The 19963-nt window shown below is 45.0% G+C and overlaps 1 protein-coding gene across 3 annotated transcripts in view; it reads right to left on the reverse strand.

The window, feature by feature from the left end:
• Positions 1-4826: 4826 nt before the first annotated feature.
• LOC112227357 (E3 ubiquitin-protein ligase mib1) overlaps positions 4827-19963 on the reverse strand; it is a 105616-nt gene continuing 90479 nt past the window's right edge. Inside the window, exons 13-22 of one of the 3 annotated variants that reach the window (XM_042308298.1) lie at positions 17902-18034; positions 17069-17155; positions 16372-16530; positions 15033-15214; positions 14681-14870; positions 14297-14375; positions 14081-14167; positions 12597-12677; positions 11927-12027; positions 4827-7306 (exon numbers count right to left, since the gene is read on the reverse strand). In XM_042308298.1, the coding sequence (XP_042164232.1) occupies positions 7166-7306; positions 11927-12027; positions 12597-12677; positions 14081-14167; positions 14297-14375; positions 14681-14870; positions 15033-15214; positions 16372-16530; positions 17069-17155; positions 17902-18034 (1240 nt within the window). In that variant the 3' untranslated portion in view covers positions 4827-7165. Of the gene's footprint in view, positions 7307-11926; positions 12028-12596; positions 12678-14020; positions 14168-14296; positions 14376-14680; positions 14871-15032; positions 15215-16371; positions 16531-17068; positions 17156-17901; positions 18035-19963 lie in introns of all 3 variants that reach the window. The other 2 variants (XM_042308297.1, XM_042308296.1) reach the window with 2 other exon arrangements.

Raw genomic sequence — 19963 nt, forward strand, 5'->3', positions numbered from 1 at the left:
TTCATGCGATAGTAGTTTATCACAGGGGTTTATGTCCCAGGTTGTATTTACGCTTAAAAGCATGTGTGGCACCTCTATGGATATGTGTGCTTACAGTAATGAAATGTATGTTTATGATATGAAAATGTACAAATTGAAATGCATGCATGGTGAAAGGTTATTGGTCATTGAATGATTCAGTATGGCATGATGGTTAGGCCTATTGCTATTTAAACCATGGCATTTATTTGTTTGGGAGAGAGGACAAGGAACAGGTCCACATGCTGCCAGGTTATAGTTGAAGTTTTGTTTGAAAATCTCTATTTGGTTCAGTGTTTCCTTTTGTTGCAACAATTAATTTGTCATTTTGTTTTTGTAAATACTTGTAGAGTTTTCCAGTAATCTACACATTTGCCAATAAAAGCTTAACTCTAGGCAGAGAAAAACGATCTTCATTGTCAGCCTCCTAAATTTTCAAGTAATACCACTGGGTCAACCTTTTTCACACTCCCACCATATGACAACAACACAGGCTACCTGCCATCGATGAGAAAGCACAAATGAATATGATGTCATTCAATGATATCAGTCCCCACAACAGATAAGAGCTTAATAATACTGTAGTAGGATATCTACTGTACAACAGACATTGCAGTATTCCATACTGTGGTGCATTTAATTGCTCTGCACATGCAACCGTAGGTGTAGGCTATCTTAGTGTAACTTGAGTGTTCAAACAACAAATTGGGTAACATGTGAGCATCACATCAAGTCATGAGTTGTTTACTCATTTGTTCCCCCCACCATGTTACATATGTGGTAAGTTTCCCACATAAGAGGGCCAGGACACTTTGCCCTGATCAATAGCAATAAAGCAATCCATTTGTCAGTCTGGCGCTGTATGTATGGAGGTGGGGTTGGTGAGGAGGAAAAGAATATAGCTCATTTACAACTTTACTGTGGCGTTGGGGAGGGCGGTGGTTTCAGGCTGCACTCCATGAGCAAACACACACACATGAGCGTGCACGCAAACACGAGCACACACACACAGCCCCCACCCTCTACCCCCCTGTATAAGGCCCCCTCTGGTCCAAGAAGTGCATGTCAGAGTGCACTTTGCCCAGGCCAACCATAAAGCCTGACCATAAATATAGCTCTGGTTCTGAACTGGGTGACATGTGAGAGGACCTTCAGACGAAGAGCGATCAATGCCTCCAACACAGCACTCAGACCTAAGACAGGCACATATACGGCCAATTGCCAAACAGTTATGAAAATACATGACTCTTATCTGGAACTGGGATGACATGTCAACATCCCAAATAAAGAGGAAGAAATCAACTCCTTCCAACATGGCAGATTTGAATCGAAACGAACAAATACATTATTCTGAGCATATCTAGGGGAAATGCTATTTTCAAAGAGGGTGGCAAGTTGATTTCCCTTCATAATGTTCTGGCAGGACTACATGCATGTATCCTCTATCGAGTTATGTTCAATAGGCCAATAAACTGACTGGGCATTGGATATATTGCCACCTTGTGGTGTGCTCTACAACCTGCACTTCAACTATATTGTTCCTCATCCTTCTTTAGTTTAGAAAACGTTTTGAAGTGATGGCATACTGATACCTTCAATAGAATGTATTCCTGCATCAAACATGATTTTAGCCAGGTATGCCTTCGTAGTGGAGCTTTACACAATGACAAAAAATAGAAAGTTCAACTCAACATCTCCATTTGTTTTTTTTAATTGAATATCAGAAACATACAATTATACTTGCAGTGAAGTCGCTCAACAACTACACCACACCAGTCAACCAACAGATTCCCATTCAGAGTGACACAGAGAAGCGTCCAGGGTCAATGCCCTGCATAAGGGCATATTGAAAGATCTCCCAACAGGCCAAAAAGTGTGAACCTGAACCCGCCAAGATCCCTCCACAGTTCCCCAATAGCTGTCCCTCAACCATTCAAGACCCCTCCCAAGAATAAAACATACAATTAATTCCATTCCCCACCCCCAAGAACCCCCCAATGCGCCAACCACCGAGAAAATGAACTAAAAATAAAAAAAATTAAAAGACAAGAAACAGCAAACACTGCAAAAAAAACCAACTAAAAACTAAAAAACAAAAGGACATCAAGGACAACTAAAATCTTAACAGAAACTATTCAGACCACCTTGACTTTTTCCACATTTTGTTACGTTACATCCTTATTCTAAAATGGATTAAATTGTCCCCCCCCCCTCCCATGAATCTACACACAAACCCCCATAATGACAAAGCAAAACAGGTTTATAAAAATTTAATAATCGCAAGTATTCAGACCCTTTACTCAGTACTTTGTTGAAGCACCTTTGGCAGCGATTTCAGCCTCGAGTCTTCTTGGGTATGACACTACAAGCTTGGCTAGTCTCCCAGTCCCTTCCGCTGAAAAACATTCCCCACAGCATGATGCTGCCACCACCATGCTTCACCGTAGGGATGGTGCCATGTTTCCTCCAGACGTGACACCTGGCATTCAGGCCAAAGAGTTCAATCTTGGTTAAGACCAGAGATGTTGTTTCTCATGGTCTGAGAGTCCTTTAAGTGCCTTTTGACAAACTCCAAGCTCGCTGTCATGTGCCTTTTACTGAGGAGTTGCTTCTGTCTGCCCACTCTACCATAAAGGCCTCTGATTGGTGGAGTGCTGCAGAAATGGTTGTCCTTCAGGAAGGTTCAACTCCCATCTCCACACCTCTGTAGCTCTGTCAGTGACCATTGAGTTCTTGGTCACCTACATGACGAAGGCCTTTCTCCCTCGATTGCTCAGTTAGTCCGGGCAGCCAGCTCCATGAAGAGTCTTGGTGGTTCCAAACTTCTTCCATTTAAGAATGATGGAGGCCACTGTGTTCTTGGGGACCTTCAATGCGGCAGACCCTTTTTTGTACCCTTCCCCAGATCTGTGCCTCGACACAATCCTACCACAGAGCTCTACAGACATTCCTTCAACCTCATGGCTTGGTTTTTGCTCTGACATGCACAGTCAACTGTGGGACCTTATATAGACAGGTATGCGCCTTTCCAAATCCTTTTATTTACCACAGGTGGACTCCAATCAAGTTGTAGAAACATCAAGGATGATCAATGGAAACAGGATGCACCGGAGCTCAATTTCAAGATCATAGCAAAGTGTCTGAATACTTAGGGAAATAAGGTATTTCTGTTCATTTGTAATACATTTAGAACATTTTCAAAAAAACGTTTCGCTTTGTCATTATGGGGTAGTGTGTTGATTGATGAGGGACATTTAACATAAAATATATATTTTAGAATAACACAATGTGGAAAAGGTGAAGGGGTCCGAATGCTTTCCAAATGCACTGTAAATATAGACCATCGGAGGGAAAAGATACCACTTACCATCTGTGTGCTGGTTAAAAAAAAGACCACTGAGGTTAAGGGGAGACAGTTGGGTGAACAGCTGGATGAATTATCCCTTTAAAACATAGCTTTGCTGTTTCTGTTGTGTTGCACAGTATGTTATGTGGCCGGCCCTAGAGGGTCTGGTCCTTGTCCTGAGCAGTGGGTGTGTGATCAGCAGCAGATAGGCAAGGCAGGCAGTCTGCTGGGGGGATCCAATCATGGCTCAGACCCAGTCGTCCATTCAATCATCCATCACCCTGACTGACTGACTGACTGCAGCACTGCCACCCCGTCGGGGTGCTGGAGACAGCACTATCTTCCCTGGCCTGAGGATTGGGGAGAATAGCTGTGCTGCATGAGGGGAGGGCTGTTTGCTGACTGGGTCATGAGGGGTCGGGGGTCGTTATTCCCCCACCAGGCAGTCAGTTTGTCAGTTAACCCCTGCTGGGTGTGAGTGACAGGAGTCCATTAGTCCTGCCCGTGTAAGAGAGGGATGGAAATGACAGTCACACCAGGAAACTGACTGTCTTTGACTCCCCCTCCCCCCAGCTATGGATTTAGGTACAGGCGACATGGGCAAGCCGCCCAGTGCAGCAAGGGACACCCGCACAATTATTTTTTAAATATTCCAAATGGTGACTTTTGCGCGATGGGTTTTCTATCGCTCATTTACACATCACATTAATGATATCATGTCACCGTGTGAGACTGTGGGTTAATTAACCTGGTCGGAGCGGGCGTCCTGATTCCAGTTTGTGAGCTAGGCAGGCTACTGCCTGGGAAGGTCTCCCACTCAGAGGCACGAGATGGGGAGGGAGGTGGGGGGTAGGTTGACCTCAGATCTCCCCACTGAAAGCCAGAGGTAGGGGGAGCAGGGGAATCTATCAAATAGCGCACCTCTTACTTTGTACAGTCCTAATGCAATTAGTTGTGCAATTTAGTTTGTGTGTTTCTTGTTTGAAGTGCAATAGTGTAATAATCAGGCTCTCTTCTTTATAAGTGTGTTATTCCATTTGTGTATTTGAGTGATATAGGATTTGTGAAATGTAGTTGTTTTTTTGTTAGAAATAGTGTACCCCAATGTGTTTCAATAAGTATTTGGGGGAATCACCCAGGGAGCCATACAAGCTAGAACCACCACTGCCCCCCAGGACTGTGCTGTGATCAGTGAGGGAGATCATAGAACCATTCCTAGTGTCTGCTGATTTACCTTAGTTTGCAGCCCTTCAATTATTGTTTTGTATATTGATGTGATCAGCCAAATGCCTCTAAATGTAAATTTGTCAAAAACAAAGACAGTGAGACGCCAGCCTACACAGCAGGGGAAAGGCAACATGCTAATTAATTGTCCATCAAACATTTATGAATAAACAAGTTGACACTGGCGTCCTTCAGTCAATTTACGTTCACAAGAAACAAATAAAAAAAGTACCTGTGGTTAGGATACCCCAAGGTTCATTTTGAACTTTATTTCAGCTATACGTTTGTTTTTTAAAGCACTTTTAAGCAATACAGTGACCAGCTTTCATGATACATGTTGTACTGCATACATCAAATACATGCCAAAAAAAAGGAGAGAATATACTACCGAAACCTTTTTTAAATCTGAACAGATATAAGTATGGAAAATAAGGTACAAAATAGGCCTTTATAAACAACTGCATCAAGACAATACTACGATAAAGCAATATTAGTGCTTCAAGCTTTTAAAACGTTAACGTGATCAGTGAAAGGAATAAAAACGTTATTTCCTATATAAAAAAAAAAGAGCTCGTTTGCACTGGCAAACCCATTCGCGAGGGAGCTGGTCACCTTATACAGAAGTGATCTGCTTTTCCCTCCAGAGAGGGATGTGCTGTATTAGTGTCAACATTGCCAGGGGAACCATGTTCTCCTTAGCCAAAAAAAAAACACTGGTAGAAGGACACATGAAGAAGCTGACAAAAATATATCCCTTTCCTTATCAATCAATCTTACTATTGACTCTGAACATGTTAGACTTGCAGAGACAAAACAAGATATAAAATAATACTTTGATAATTTTTGTTGTTGCTGGAAGTCTATCAAAATAAAAGACCCATTTCAACATTGATATTGAAGCAGGATGTGTGGGTGTGGGAGAGGCTACATATAAATCCTATTTATGGGCAGCAATACAAAATCATTTACTCTATATTATCGTTTTGGCTTTCCATTAGATTGTACACTACCTCAATACATTATTATATATATATTTTTAAAGAAAATACATTTAAATAAAATACAAGGTAAAGAGCACCTTATCCCCAAACAACTTCTTTAACAGGTACATCATTTTTGGAAGCAATGGCACAGGAATAATCAATGGTTATTAGCGGTGCTTATAAGAATCATAGGATGGATGAATATCAGACAGACAATACCACCTATAGTCTCGGGAAACAGCTCCACAGCAACTTGTGACATACGTGTTGACATACATGCTCAATAATGTGCGAATTCATCCATCCAGCGAGTACATGACGGACACTATTCACTTAGAGAAGGAGGCAGAATGAGACGTGTCTTGACTTGCACCTCCACTGGGCGTACAGTATTTAACCGCTGCAGCCCAAAGGTGACGCAATGCTAAACATGTGCTGCCTGCCTGCATTTCTCCACAGAGAGAGGCGCGAGAGAGAGAGAGGTTGGTAAACAAGGTACAGCTGATGAGGTGTTGCCTGGCGATAGGACGACCGCCGTATCACTACGTTACCAGAGTTACGGTGGCGGTGGACCTCCAAAAGACCTCAGAAAGAACAGCACTTTTGCTTTTACGTTCAATCAGACGTTTTTTCTTCTACCTAGAGAGCATGCCAACTAGTGCAAACCGGTCCTGTTGATTGGTATTAAACACGCCGTAGAGGAGCATGTCACAACAATAACCCGACCTCAAATATGCACGTGTCGCAGGAGACCGGCTGAACTTTTTAAAAACGGACAATGCATTGGTACAAACATGCCATCATACTGTAATTATCATTGATTAACGTTGAGTAAACTCCAAAAGAACGGAATATCCCAGTCAGTAGCTTCCATTATGAATACGCTTGCATAAGAAACACAATTCCAATAGAACCAATGATGAATGGGCTTTAGATTTAGCATCAGAGGCAGTCTTCCAGGCTATTTCGCAAGGCCAAGAGTCCAACATGACAGGGCTGCGTGCCAAGGACCCCACCACAGTTATCATTATAAGAGGACGAGTTTCTCTCCCGAGAGAGAGAGAGAATTTTTGTAGAATCAATGATAAATGGGCTTTAGATTTCGCTTGAGGCAGTCCTTCAACAAAAGAAGAGTTGACGTGTCTTCCGGGCCTGTACATTTCCCAAGGCCAAGAGTCCAACACAACAGGGCTGCGTGCCAAGGACCCCACCACAGATATCATAACAGAAATGGTAAGAGAGAGAGATAGAAAGTAAGGTGAAAGGGCATTCTGAGGAGCAAAGCACTTTTTCCTGACACAGGGGGATCAAGACACTAGTCTGCTGCAGGCTTTTAACTGAGATACAACACCAAGGTTCTCTGAAGACAATGTCAGCTTTTTTTTTTTGTAACAAGGTTTCCATTTTTAAAAAGAAGCCACAATTGTAATGCTTAAGTCTATGTTTTGTTTTTCTGGTTGACATCCTACGCTGGGCAGGGCTAGCAGACACAGAGGGGAGAGCAGTGAAGTTCAGAAAGATGAGAGAGCAGCAGCTGGTGTGGTTGGTTGTTGATGGGGGGGGGTATAGTAGGCCGAGACTGAAGCCTGGGACTCTAGTAGAGGAGGATGCGTCTCTCGATGGCCTTGCGGCAGATGGGGCACTCGCTCATGCGGTCGCCACACAGCTGGCAGGTGCCGTGGCCACACATGAAGATCATGTTCTTCAGCCGGTCCAGGCACACTGGACACATGGTCTGGAGAGATACGCACAGTAACATTTAGTACTCATCCCAGTTCTGATATAAACATACTGTATTTGGAAAATGGTTGCTGTAAGACATGGCTACACATGCCAAGAGAGTCTAAAGCCATGTCTAAGGGCAAGGAAAAGGTGTTTAATATCCCCACGCTACTGTGCCATCAGAAAGTATTCACAACCCTTGACTTACACATTTTGTTGTGTTACAGCCTGAATTCAACATGTCTCACCCATTGACACACAGTACCCAATAACGACAAAGTGAAAACATGTTTAGACATTCTTGCAAATTCAGTGAAACAAAACAGAAATCTAATTTACACAAGTATTCACACCTGAGTCAATACATGTTAGAATCACCTTTGGCAGCGATTACAGCTGTGAGTATTTCTGGGTAAGTCCAAGAGCTTTGCGCACCTGGATTGCACAATATTTGCACATTCTTTTTTATTTTTTATTCTTCAAGCTCTGTCAAGATGGTTGGTTGAGCATTGCTTGACAGCCATTTTCAAGTCTTGCCATAGATTTTCAAACCGATTTAAGTCAAAACCGTAACTAGGCCACGCAGACCTTGGCAAGCAACTCCAGTGTATTAGGTTAGTGTCATGCTGAAAGGTGAATTTGTGTCCCAGTGTCTGTTGGAAAGCAGACTGAACCATGTTTTCCTCTGGGATTTTTGCTGTGCTTAGCTCTACTCAGTCACCACCCCCAAACAAAAAAAAACTATCCCTTGACCCATGACAAGCATACCCATAACATGATGCAGGCACCACCATGCTTGAAAACATGAAGAGTGGTACTCAGTGATGTGTTGGATTTGCACCAAACTCATCAAAAAAAAGGTCCCCTTTTCAGGACCCTTCCTTTCAAAGATAATTCGTAAAAATCCAAATAACTTCACAGATCTTCATTGTAAATGGTTTAAACATGGTTTTCAATTAATCTTAAACAATTAATGAACATGCACCTATGGAACGGTCATTAAGACACCAACAGCTTAGACGGTACGCAATTAAGGTCACAGCTATGAAAACTTAGGACACTAAAGAGAACTTTCTACTGACTCTGAAAAATCACCAGAAGAAAGATGCCCAGGGTCTCTGCTCATCTGCGTGAACGTGACTTTGGCATCCTGCAAGGAGGCATGAGGACTGCAGGTGTGGCCAGGGCAATACATTGCAATGTCCGTACTGTGAGACGCCTAAGACTGCACCTACAGGGAAACAGGATGGACAGCTGATCGTCCTCACAGTGGCAGACCACGTGTAACAACACCTGCACAGGATCGGTATATCTGATCATCACACCTGCGGGACAGGTACAGGATGGCAATAACAACTGCCAGAGTTACAACAGGAACGCACAATCCCTCCATCAGTGCTCAGACTGTCCGCAATAGGCTGAGAGAGGCTGGACAGAGGGCTTGTAGGCCTGTTGTAAGGCAGGTCCTCACCAGACATCACCGGCAACAACGTCACCTATGGGCACAAGCCCACTGTCGCTGGACCAGACAGGACTGGCAAAAAGTGCTCTTCACTGACGAGTTGCAGTTTTGTCTCAGCAGGGGTGATGGTCGGATTCACATTTATTGTCGAAGGAATGAGCGTAACACCGAGGCCTGTACTCTGGAGCGGGATCGACTTGGAGGTGGAGGGTCAGTCATGGTCTGGGCAGTGTATCACAGCATCATCGGACTGAGCTTGTTGTCATTGCAGGCAATCTCAAAGCTGTGCGTTACAGGGAAGACATCCTCCTACCTCATGTGGTACCCTTCCTGCCAGCTCATCCTGACATGACCCTCCAGCATGACAATGCAACCAGCCATACAGCTCGTGATTTCCTGCAAGACAGGAATGTCAGTGTTCTGCCATGGCTAGCGAAGAGCCCGGATCTCAATCCCATTGAGCACATCTGGGACCTGTTGGATCGGAGGGTGAGGGCTAGGGTTATTCCCCCCAGAAATGTCCGGGAACTTGCAGGTGCCTTGGTGGAAGAGTGTGGTAACATATCACAGCAAGAACTGGCGGCAAATATGGTGCAGTCCATGAGGTGGAGATGCACTGCAGTACTTAATGCAGGTGGTGGCCACATCAGATACTGACTGTTACTTTTGATTTTGACAACCCCCTTTGTTCAGGGACACATTATTCAATTTCTGTTAGTCACATGTTTGTGGAACTTGTTCAGTTTATGTCTCAGTTGTTGAATCTTGTCATGTTCATACAAATACTTGCACATGTTAAGTTTGTTGAAAATAAATGCAGTTGACAGTGAGAGGACGTTTCTTTTTTTTTGCCGAGTTTATTTACGAAATGAAGTTGTATTTTTGCAGTTTTACTTTAGTGCCTTACTGCAAACAGGATGCATGTTTTGGATTATTTCATTATGTACAGGCATCCATCTTTTCACTCTGTCATTTAGGTTCGTACTGTGGAGTAACTACAATGTTGTTGATCCATTCTCAGTTCTCTCCCGACACAGCCATTAAACTGTTTTGAAATGTGTTGAAATGCCTGAGCGGTTTCCTTCCTCTCCGGCAACCGAGTTAGGAAGGATGCCTGTATCTTTGTAGAGACTGGTGCATTAATACACAATCTAACGATTAATTAATAACATCACCACGCTCAAAGGGATATTCAATGTATTTTTATTTGTTAAAAGTACCGTCTACCAATAGGTGCCTTTCTTTGCGAGGCATTGGAAAACCTCCCTGGTATTTGTGCTTGAATCTTTGTTGGAAATTCATTGCTCAACTGAGGGACCTTACAGATCATTTTGTGTGTGGGGTACAGAGATGAGGTAGTCATTAAAAAAATTATGTTAAACACTATTATTGCACACAGAGTGAGTCCATGCAACCTAATATGTGACTTGTAAAGCACATTTTTACTCCTGCACTTATTTAGGCTTGCCATAAAAAAGAGGTTGAATACTTAGACTCAAGACATTTCAGCATTTCATTTGTAATAAAAAATAATAATAATTTCCTAAAAAAACATACTTTCCCTTTGACATTATGGGGCATTGTGTGGAGGCCAGTGAAACAAAATCCCAATCGAATCCATAGTAAATTCAGACTGTTACAACAAAACGTGGAATAAGTTCAAGGGTGTGGATACGTTCTGAAGGCATTGTAAGTGAATGGTTATTGGATGTGCCGAGCATACACACAAAGTGGACTGTTCAACATTTGTTTATTACAATTAAACCAAATCTGAACCAAGAACAGTGGGGCAAAAAAGTATTTAGTCAGCCACCAATTGTGCAAGTTCTCCCACTTAAAAATATGAGAGGCCTGTAATTTATCATAGGTACACTTCAACTATGACAGACAAAATTAGGAAAAAAAATCCAGAAAATCACACTGTAGGATTTTTTATGAATTTATTTGCAAATTATGGTGGAAAATAAGTATTTGGTCACCTACAAACAAGCAAGATTTCTGGCTCTAACAGACCTGTAAACTTCTTCTTTAAGAGGCTCCTCTGTACTCCACTCGTTACCTGTATTAATGGCACCTGTTTGAACTTGTTATCAGTATAAAATACACCTGTCCACAACCTCAAACAGTCACACTCCAAACTCCACTATGGCCAAGACCAAAGAGCTGTCAAAGGACACCAGAAACAAAATTGTAGACCTGCACCAGGCTGGGAAGACTGAATCTGCAATAGGTAAGCAGCTTGGCTTGAAGAAATCAACTGTGGGAGCAATTATTAGGAAATGGAAAACATACAAGACCACTGATAATCTCCCTCGATCTGGGGCTCCACGCAAGATCTCACCCCGTGGGGTCAAAATGATCACAAGAACGGTGAGCAAAAATCCCAGAACCACACGGGGGGACCTAGTGAATGACCTGCAGAGAGCTGGGACTAAAGTAACAAAGCCTACCATCAGTAACACACTACGCCGCCAGGGACTCAAATCAAAATCCTGCAGTGCCAGACGTGTCCCCCTGCTTAAGCCAGTACATGTCCAGGCCCGTCTGAAGTTTGACAATGATCCCAAACACACCGCCCGGGCAACGAAGGAGTGGCTTCGTAAGAAGCATTTCAAGGTCCTGGAGTGGCCTAGCCAGTCTCCAGATCTCAACCCCATAGAAAATCTTTGGAGGGAGTTGAAAGTCTGTGTTGCCCAGCAACAGCCCCAAAACATCACTGCTCTAGAGATGATCTGCATGGAGGAATGGGCCAAAATACCAGCAACAGTCTGTGAAAACCTTGTGAAGACTTACAGAAAACGTTTGACCTCTGTCATTGCCAACAAAGGGTATATAACAAAGTATTGAGATAAACTTTTGTTATTGACCAAATACTTATTTTCCACCATCTTTTGCAAATAAATTCATTAAAAATCCTACAATGTGTTTTTCTGGATTTTTCCCCCCTCATTTTGTCTGTCATAGTTGAAGTGTACCTATGATAAATTACAGGCCTCTCATATTTTTAAGTGGGAGAACTTGCACAATTGGTGGCTGACTAAATACTTTTTTGCCCCACTGTATATAAACTCAAATGATGTATGGCGTTTAACGGAGGTCTTTTGTACATACCACCATGTCGTCTTTCGTACATACCACCATGTCGTCTTTCGTACATACCACCACGCTTACCTGCTCCTTGATGTCCTGCAGTTGCTGCTGCAGCTTCTGAACGTCAGCGTTGACATTGGTGTTGTCTTTGTCTCTCTGCATGGCCGGGATGTTACCGCTGGCTGTAGGAGGGAAACAAGGATAGAACGCACACAAAGTTGAGAAAGTAACCAACAACCAACATATGCAGGCTCTCAAACTAGTGGCCCCCGGAGCCGTTTCAATGCAGCCTAGAGAGACCGCAAGCGGGAGAGATTGAGAGACAGAAGGGGAGATGCCTTTCATTCTGTTGGTGGCAATGTCAACGCAAACCTCCCTTATATTGACATGCTGCTCTAAAGGCCAAACGAATCAAGCAATCATACAGCCCCGTCTATGTGGGCCATTCTGGGAAGAGTTCTACACTTGAATCCAGGCCTTTTTTAACAAGCAGGGATTTCAGAGTTCGACACATGCACTTCCCCAGACAGTGTTCGGCCGAAAGTGGTCCGAGGCCACGTGCTTGAGGGCACAACCTGTCTGAATGGTGGAAATCAGTGTAATTGTGGGTGTGTGCGATTCTGTGTGTGGTGTGGAGCGGTGAGCGAAGGACCGCTGCAAAGGAAAAGGGGGTTTAGGCAGCAGGGCCTAGGCCAGGCACGGCAGACAGCAGAGGGGAGTTTTGAACCAGGGCAGAGGATGAGATACTTACACCAACTTAGCGCCAGATTGTTGGGCTGGAGCAGATCCTGCTGCGACCCCCCTGCCATTAGAGCTGAGTTAGAGCTACCTGCTGAGAATAACCAGTCACAGTGTTATAGCAGGAGCCCCAGATACAACTCCACAAGACAAGGCCTGAGGAGGAGCAGTCTACTCTCTATTAAAAAGGCCTCGAGAGAGACAGAGAGAGAGAGAGAGAGAGAGAGAGAGAGAGGGCAAGGAAAATGAGGTTATTAAATCAGAAATAGATGTTAGGTGGGAGGTGGAGGGGGGGGGGGGGGGGAGTCTTCTCTAGATCGAGTAAGGCAGCTGGCTGCAACCGCTTCCTCCCAAGTCGAAAAACAAAAACACACTAAATAGTGTTATTAGGACCAGGAAAAAAAGCTGTTTGGGTCAGCAGTACCCAGCAGGTAACCTGACAACTCTTTAGTGCTCCCCATTAAACACTAACTAACACTAAGGCTAGGAGAGTCTCGTCTAGGTTGGCATCCCTCTTCAAATGTCAAGGGACATACGGGAATGTGCATGTGCGCATCTGTGTGTGATAGACGATGTACTGTGTATTTGAAGAGATCGGTGTGTGTGTGTGTGTGTGTGTGTGTGAGTATGTGAGTGTTTGTGCGGTATGTGAGTTTGTGGCAACACACAGAAAGATCTTTCGACAAGCGAATCTTCGGCAAATCAATAGAAAAATCAGTGAACTTACAACAGTTTCCCCTTTAACTCAACATAAAATAATAAGGACAACAAAATAAAGGGAACTGCGTGTGAGGTGCAGTCATAAAGGAGGGACAATAATGTGATCGAAGACCGTGTACAACTTAAAGACAACACTAGGGGATGGTGAACGTAACCCAAAATACACACATTAAAAGAAATGACCAACATTGTACCGCCACTGCTTAGCTAACAGATTGATTTGGATGGAGAAATGGACTGATGGACTGATATTGGAAGCAGTTTGACAAATATACTTCTAGGGGCCATTTAAGGGAGAATTAATAGCCAGTTATGGAGGCCAATTTCTGTTAATCACATGAGTGCATGCTGCTAAAATGTTATAAAACTGACGTGACTGAATTACATGTTATGGTTAAACACATTCCATAAAAATTGGTCAGCCAGTTCTCGTCTGATTAAGTTGACGATCATAGATGACGCATTAAATGACCTCAACTAGGGAGGTGGTGTCCTAGTCTGGGAAAATAACACGCTCGACTAAAAAACACAAAACAATGACAACGCTTGAATAATGAGTGAGCAAGACGGCTGTGAATCAGAAAACCAAAGCTACCAGCAACAGAACATGTTCATCGTGGGGGGTGGGGGGGGGAACGAAGGGACGGTGAGTCATGACAAGAAAGGAAGGAGGATAAAAAAGGGAATTAAAAGGGAACGTGTGGAAGATTCACTCACTAAGGTCCTCATCATCCTCATCATCATCATCATCATCATCAGCTGCATCATCCTCCATACCTTTCCCTCCACAACACAGGACGAAGGGCGTGCGGCGTTCCACAACAGCCCGGCATTGTACGCACTTCTTCATGAGGCTGGCACAGTCTGCAGCGAGGGAGGGAACAAACACGGACAGAGTCACAGGTCAGTAAGGCCCGCTGGAACAGGCGACAGGGCCCAATTCCACAGGGCACACCGGACGCAACCTGAAGCTGGTTCACTTAATGTACTTACTCTCACAAGCGCACATGTGACCGCAGGGCTCGAAGAGCACGGCAGCCTTCTTGTCGGAACACACGACGCACTCCTCAATCTATACGGAGACAACAAAAAAAAACATCCGATGTCAATGAAAGGAAGGAGAAGAAAAAGTCGTACCTCTGATTGGAGGATGTCTTTACCCCCCCCCCACCACCACCCAAACAGATTGAAAACATCTATCAATTCTCTCATTAGCAACTTATTCAGCTTGATACTTACCGAAGCGCAACAACAGTTAGCGTACATCATTCAGGGACATCAATGGGAGACTAAAGATCCTAAGTCAGAACACCTCCCTAAAATGCTCCAATACAGACATGATCACTTTATTGAGGCTGGGTGGGTGTGCAACAGTACCTTGGTTCTGGACTGGACCTGGTCCTTGCAGATGAGACACTTCTTGACGCGGGGGGAGCAGAGAGAGCAGGTGGCGATGTGTCCGCACGGTCCGAACAGGGTGTCTCTCTTCATGTCAGAACACACCATACACTCCTCCAGGGTCTCACCGTTACTGTTCAGAGACGGGCTGCGAGAGCCCACCTGGCCACTGGAGGGGAGACACGGGGAGAGAAGAGGGCGTTGGTGAGAAAGAGGAGACCGGACACAACGGAAGGTAGGGGAGACAACTACTTGAAGCGCAACAACAGCGTTATAGTGTGGGTTATAAGGTCTGGGCTGGGAGCTGGGTAAAGGAGCTGGGGTTTCTTACCTGGTCTTCTCCTTGTGGCACTTGGCCAAGGCCTTACAGAGGCTGGGGTCGGGGCAGAGGTCCAGAGGGGACTGGCCCTTCTTGTTGCGGATGGTCAGGTCTGCTCCGTTAGCCGCCAAGAAGCAGGCGATGGACGCTGCACTCTTCTTCTCTGCTCCCTGGGTGCCCAGGCCCATGATCAGCTGTGGAGGACCAACACACAGGAGTCAGTAACGCGCCCTTTTTCTGTCTCCCTTATTCTTTCACCCATTCTCAGCCTTTGTCCCATTCCATCTCCCACTTTACCACCACCCCCCCTCCCAGCTCTACCAGACAGAGGAGAGGAGAGCAGAGCAGACAATGTCTAATTAGAATGTGTGAACTAGCGTGTAGGGCTGTACAGGTTGAGGCTGGGTCACTCTCCCATAGCATCACTTTACAAGATGGCAGTTCAATTAGCCACCCAAATGGCTCCATCAGTACAGATGTAAGCCACTGGTTAGAAAGAGTCAGACATGTTGAGGATAAATGACTTGGGAGACGGGGGCTTTGAAAAGGCCCAGCCAGCCAAGTGAGGAGCTGTCTCTGCATAGTAATCAGTCGAAACGGTGCTTGAAATCACAATGAAGCATGCCCCCTTATGTATATCTCTCAATGGGACTTTCTTGTTTAACCCACCTAGATAGTCCATTGATGCGCCAGCGAGTTAAAATCCCCGTCAAAATCCGTCAGTATAAGCTAGATATCTGTTTTTTTGTTGTTGCTTTGGATGTGTCTCAATCCACCACATCTGCCGGTGTCGCACTTCCGCACCTGCGGTGAAAGGCGGCAGAGCTAGAGCGCGGTCTGTTAGACCATGAGACATCCCGAAAATCACTCCTCACGTCTGTAGCGTCTGAACGGTTTGGCCTACAACCTATAATGACCACTCTATTGGAAGGGGAAATTCCCCGCGAACGCGACGGTGTTCTCCGTTTGGCTCTACGACCCCACAAGTGTCACGGGATTCATCTCAAGGTAACCGGTACCGGTTTTAAAAAACGAATGAAGGTAGTTTACCCAAAAAAGGCATTAAATATGTATTAAATAAATATATATATTTCATGAGTTTAAAAAAAAATATCTCCAAGATTTAAGGCAGACACTTCAAAACCTTGATTCTTATGATTTATTTTTGGACTGTCCTTTTTGCCATTTATGAATGTATTACTCAAAAAGGGTCCTAATATCCCAAATCAAACAGCTAAATGATCCATTGTTTGACCATCTTAAAACAACTCCATATGTTAGCTTAGCACCCCCCCCTCCCTCGACGTCTTAGACTCTAAATAATTCAGTAAATAAATGCTTAATCCCGTACCGTGTTTTTGGATGGTTCCCAGGGCTCCACCTTGCTGACGTCCTGCATGTCCTGCAGCTGGCGGAGCTGGGACAGCGTGTGGTGACGCAGCGCTTCGTGGAGAGGAGTGTCCCCATCCTTGTCCTGCACGTCCAGCTTGGCTTCCGCTCGCACCAGCAGCTGGGGAAAGACACAGAGCGTTCCAAATGAACATGCTGCTAATTTACAATGAGCATTTATTTATATAACAGTTCAGTACCAATTTTTCAAAGCGATCATCATCCAAATGAGTATAGCACCATATCGTAGCAAGACGTCCAGAACATAACTGTGGTCGTGCTGTGCCAGTCTGAGGCTGCACTTCCCAACCACTCCACAAGATGGCGATGTAACAGCTTTACCCAGACAGGAGCCCCATTACTCCCCTGTCACGTTCCCTCCCAGAAAGCCTTCTCCTTTCTTTGGCACTACGTCAGCTTGGACCAAGCGGGCTAATTCTACTGCAGGAGATCCTCCATTTTAAATGAAACGTGGGTAACTGTCTTTGATGTTCTCAACAGCCTTTAGTGCACCGTCAGGGGAACAGATGGCGAGATAACTACAGATAGCATCTTCAATTAGTGGTAGGAGAGAGGGAGTGAGAGGAGAGGAGCGAGGGAGTGAGGAGAGGAGCGAGGGAGTAAGGAAAGTAGAAAAGATGGATGGAGGAGAGACTGACCCTGACTATCTGTGTGTGCTGTCTCTCCACAGCCAGGTGCAGGGCCGTCTGTTGGTTTACATTCTGGATGTCCAGGCTGGCACTGCCCTGAGAGGAGGAAACAGAGGGAACACACAGATGGGGGGGGGAGAGCGAGCTATTGTTCAAATAGTCCTGTATAAACTCCCCAGTATAACATGCTGGTTCTGCAGTGTACCTCCTAATGTACACTACAGTACATTGGTTCATGACTGCATGGTTTAAGCTAGGGCTGAGCAATATAGCAAATTCATTCAAATTCATACACATTTATATAAAAGGAATTGGCGACTAGTTCTCATTCTGAGAAACAAGTGTCTTCTTATCCAGGTAGGCGACTTGATTTCAACATCTAAAAAAGTGGACAGGCTAGCATGTTGTTCAAACTGACGGAGATGGACAGAAGGGTGGGTTCAGAACAGTTCAACTCTTCTACCTTGTTAGCAAGCAAATACATCTAAGTTGGCTAGACTTTACATATAAAGATTAGCCGGTTACTCACAGGCACGTGGGCTTGTGCTTCAGGGATTGTTTGAGACATTTTCTATAATGCCTGCTACAAGAACTTGGTCATTCTTAGTGGGGATGTGCATTGTACATGGTTCTGGTTCAATTTGAAACCAAAAGGGCATTTTCATAGCCAGATCAGTGACTATTGAAAAAAGCAGGTTCCAACTATTTCGATTAAATAAAAATGATAAATCGTATGGTTGTGGAAGGCTTATATTTGGCCTAGGTATAATTTTACAAGCCCAAAATTCATTCGGCTATTCCAGACTGTTTGAAATGCAGTGGTGTGTTAGTGTGTGTCCTACCTGGTGAACCAGCAGCTCGGCCACCTCCACGTGGTTGTTGAGTGCGGCCAGATGCAGGGCGGTGTAACCATCGTCCTTCTTCTCGTCTACGATCCAGGGCCGCGGCAGCTTGGACAGCAACACACGCATGGCACTGCAACGAGAGAGAGAGGAGAGAGAGAGAGAGTGAAACAGAGAGGGAGGGAGAGAGAGAGGGATGAGCAGGAAGATGACAGTTTGGTGCATGACAACAGAATCCTAGGAAGGAAGGAAGGAAGGTCATGGGGGCGCAATCAATTGATCAGTGCTGAATGACTCGGGATGAGTCCCAAATGGTGCACTGCCTTTGACTAGATTCCTGCTGGCCCTATGGGATAGGACAGTGATGGTCCAGTCACGTGGCCAGGATACATTTTGGAAATATGATAACATTCCTCAACGTATCTATAGATTCGATTCCATATCTCAAAGTCCAATACGTCTATTGAAAGGCATCACTCCACTTAGGACCAACACACACTACAGAGAAAGGTGCCAAAACACATAGTAGTGCACCCCCCAAAAAATCTATTTTTAAAAAACACACACACACCAGTTAGATTTTTTTCAACAGTACATTCATTCTTACATGGAAACTACTAGAATGCTAAGGATGGGCTTGGCTAGTGGCACAACCACAGCTTCTATATAGGCTAACCTTTGTGGAGTAGTGTACGAGTGCCTGACGGAATTTGAGAAACCCACGTCCTCAAGTCAAACCCAGTTGAAAGAAGAGAGAAAGTCTTTCCCTGGTGAAGCAGCACAAAAGCCCCCGTTAATTGAGAGGCAAACTGGTCATTACACCACAGTTAGCTGCTTTCAGTCAGCTCTCCTTATGGGACGGGGGAATCTATTGTTTAAACAGGGTTGTTTAAGAGGGGTGCGTTGCGAGGCAGCAGCGAGTGGCTATGCTCCTGTTTGAAGGTCATTTGGAGGTTACATGCCTTATAGAGAAATGGCTGCTGCACGGGGAAACGACATGACGAGAAGGCAGGTAGTCGTGTGTCCAGACTGGAATAAGGCCTATTGACAATCTGCAGAGCACTTGGAAAAGAGAGCCAACTATGCAATGACGCCACACCAAAACAGAGAGGGGATAGAACATTGGACTGGAGAGAGCAACATTACAATGGAAAACTGGCCTATATGGGCAGACCCTATTTGAACGTGGGAGAGAGGCGGAGCGGTAGGAGGACAGAGACAGGCATGCGACAAACCCCACTGCTGAGCAGACTGGGTCTTCCATCAAACCTCCTCAGCTAGCCAACACACACATCCAAGTATCTCTCTATCCATCTTTCCATCCCCTCTTGCCCTGCCCTGCCCAGCCCAGCGTAAGCAGCCTGGGCTAGAAGTGACCAGCCCACAGACCAGTCAAGTGGCTCTCATCCCAACACACACTGCATGCAGTGAGGCAATATTGTAACCTCCCTAATACAGTCAACCAGGCCAATAGTCAAAGACTAAACCTGGCTATATCTACTGACTTTGTTGGGGAACTTTTCACCTCGGCCCGCCCTAGCCGTGGAAGGGCGTAGGTTGCATCTTTGAACTGCGACAAAAAACAAACAAACAGCCAAGTTCAAAAGGGTTTTGCCTTGCCAGGACTTTACAGCCGTGTCATGTACTAGAGAACCAGTAGTGGAAGGAAGAGGGAGCGCCAGTAGTTGCTAGGTAGATATTAGGTCCTTATACACATGTAGTAGTGAAACAAAAAGAACGATAGAGCAAGAAAGAAAGTAGAGAAGCAGGCACACGCTGGGAGTAGAGTAGGCTTTGGGGCTCGGAGCTCTCTGGAGTACCGGTTAGCTGCAGGGTGGATTCTGCTAAACCCACACTCTCTCTCTCTTTCTTTAGAGTAATAAATAGCATCAGCATAGTAACCCTCCAAGCTGCAGCAGAAGTTCAGTATACATCTGTACAGAGCAGAGCTGGCTGCTGTATTACTGCAGTGCTGCAGAATACCCTGATCCCCAGTCTCTCTCTCTCTGTCTCCGCACAGCGCCTGTCTTAAGCACACCTGCATTGCTTGCAGCCATCTTAA

The sequence above is a fragment of the Oncorhynchus tshawytscha genome, linkage group LG28 (assembly GCF_018296145.1).
Source record: "Oncorhynchus tshawytscha isolate Ot180627B linkage group LG28, Otsh_v2.0, whole genome shotgun sequence".
Lineage (NCBI taxonomy): Eukaryota > Metazoa > Chordata > Actinopteri > Salmoniformes > Salmonidae > Oncorhynchus > Oncorhynchus tshawytscha.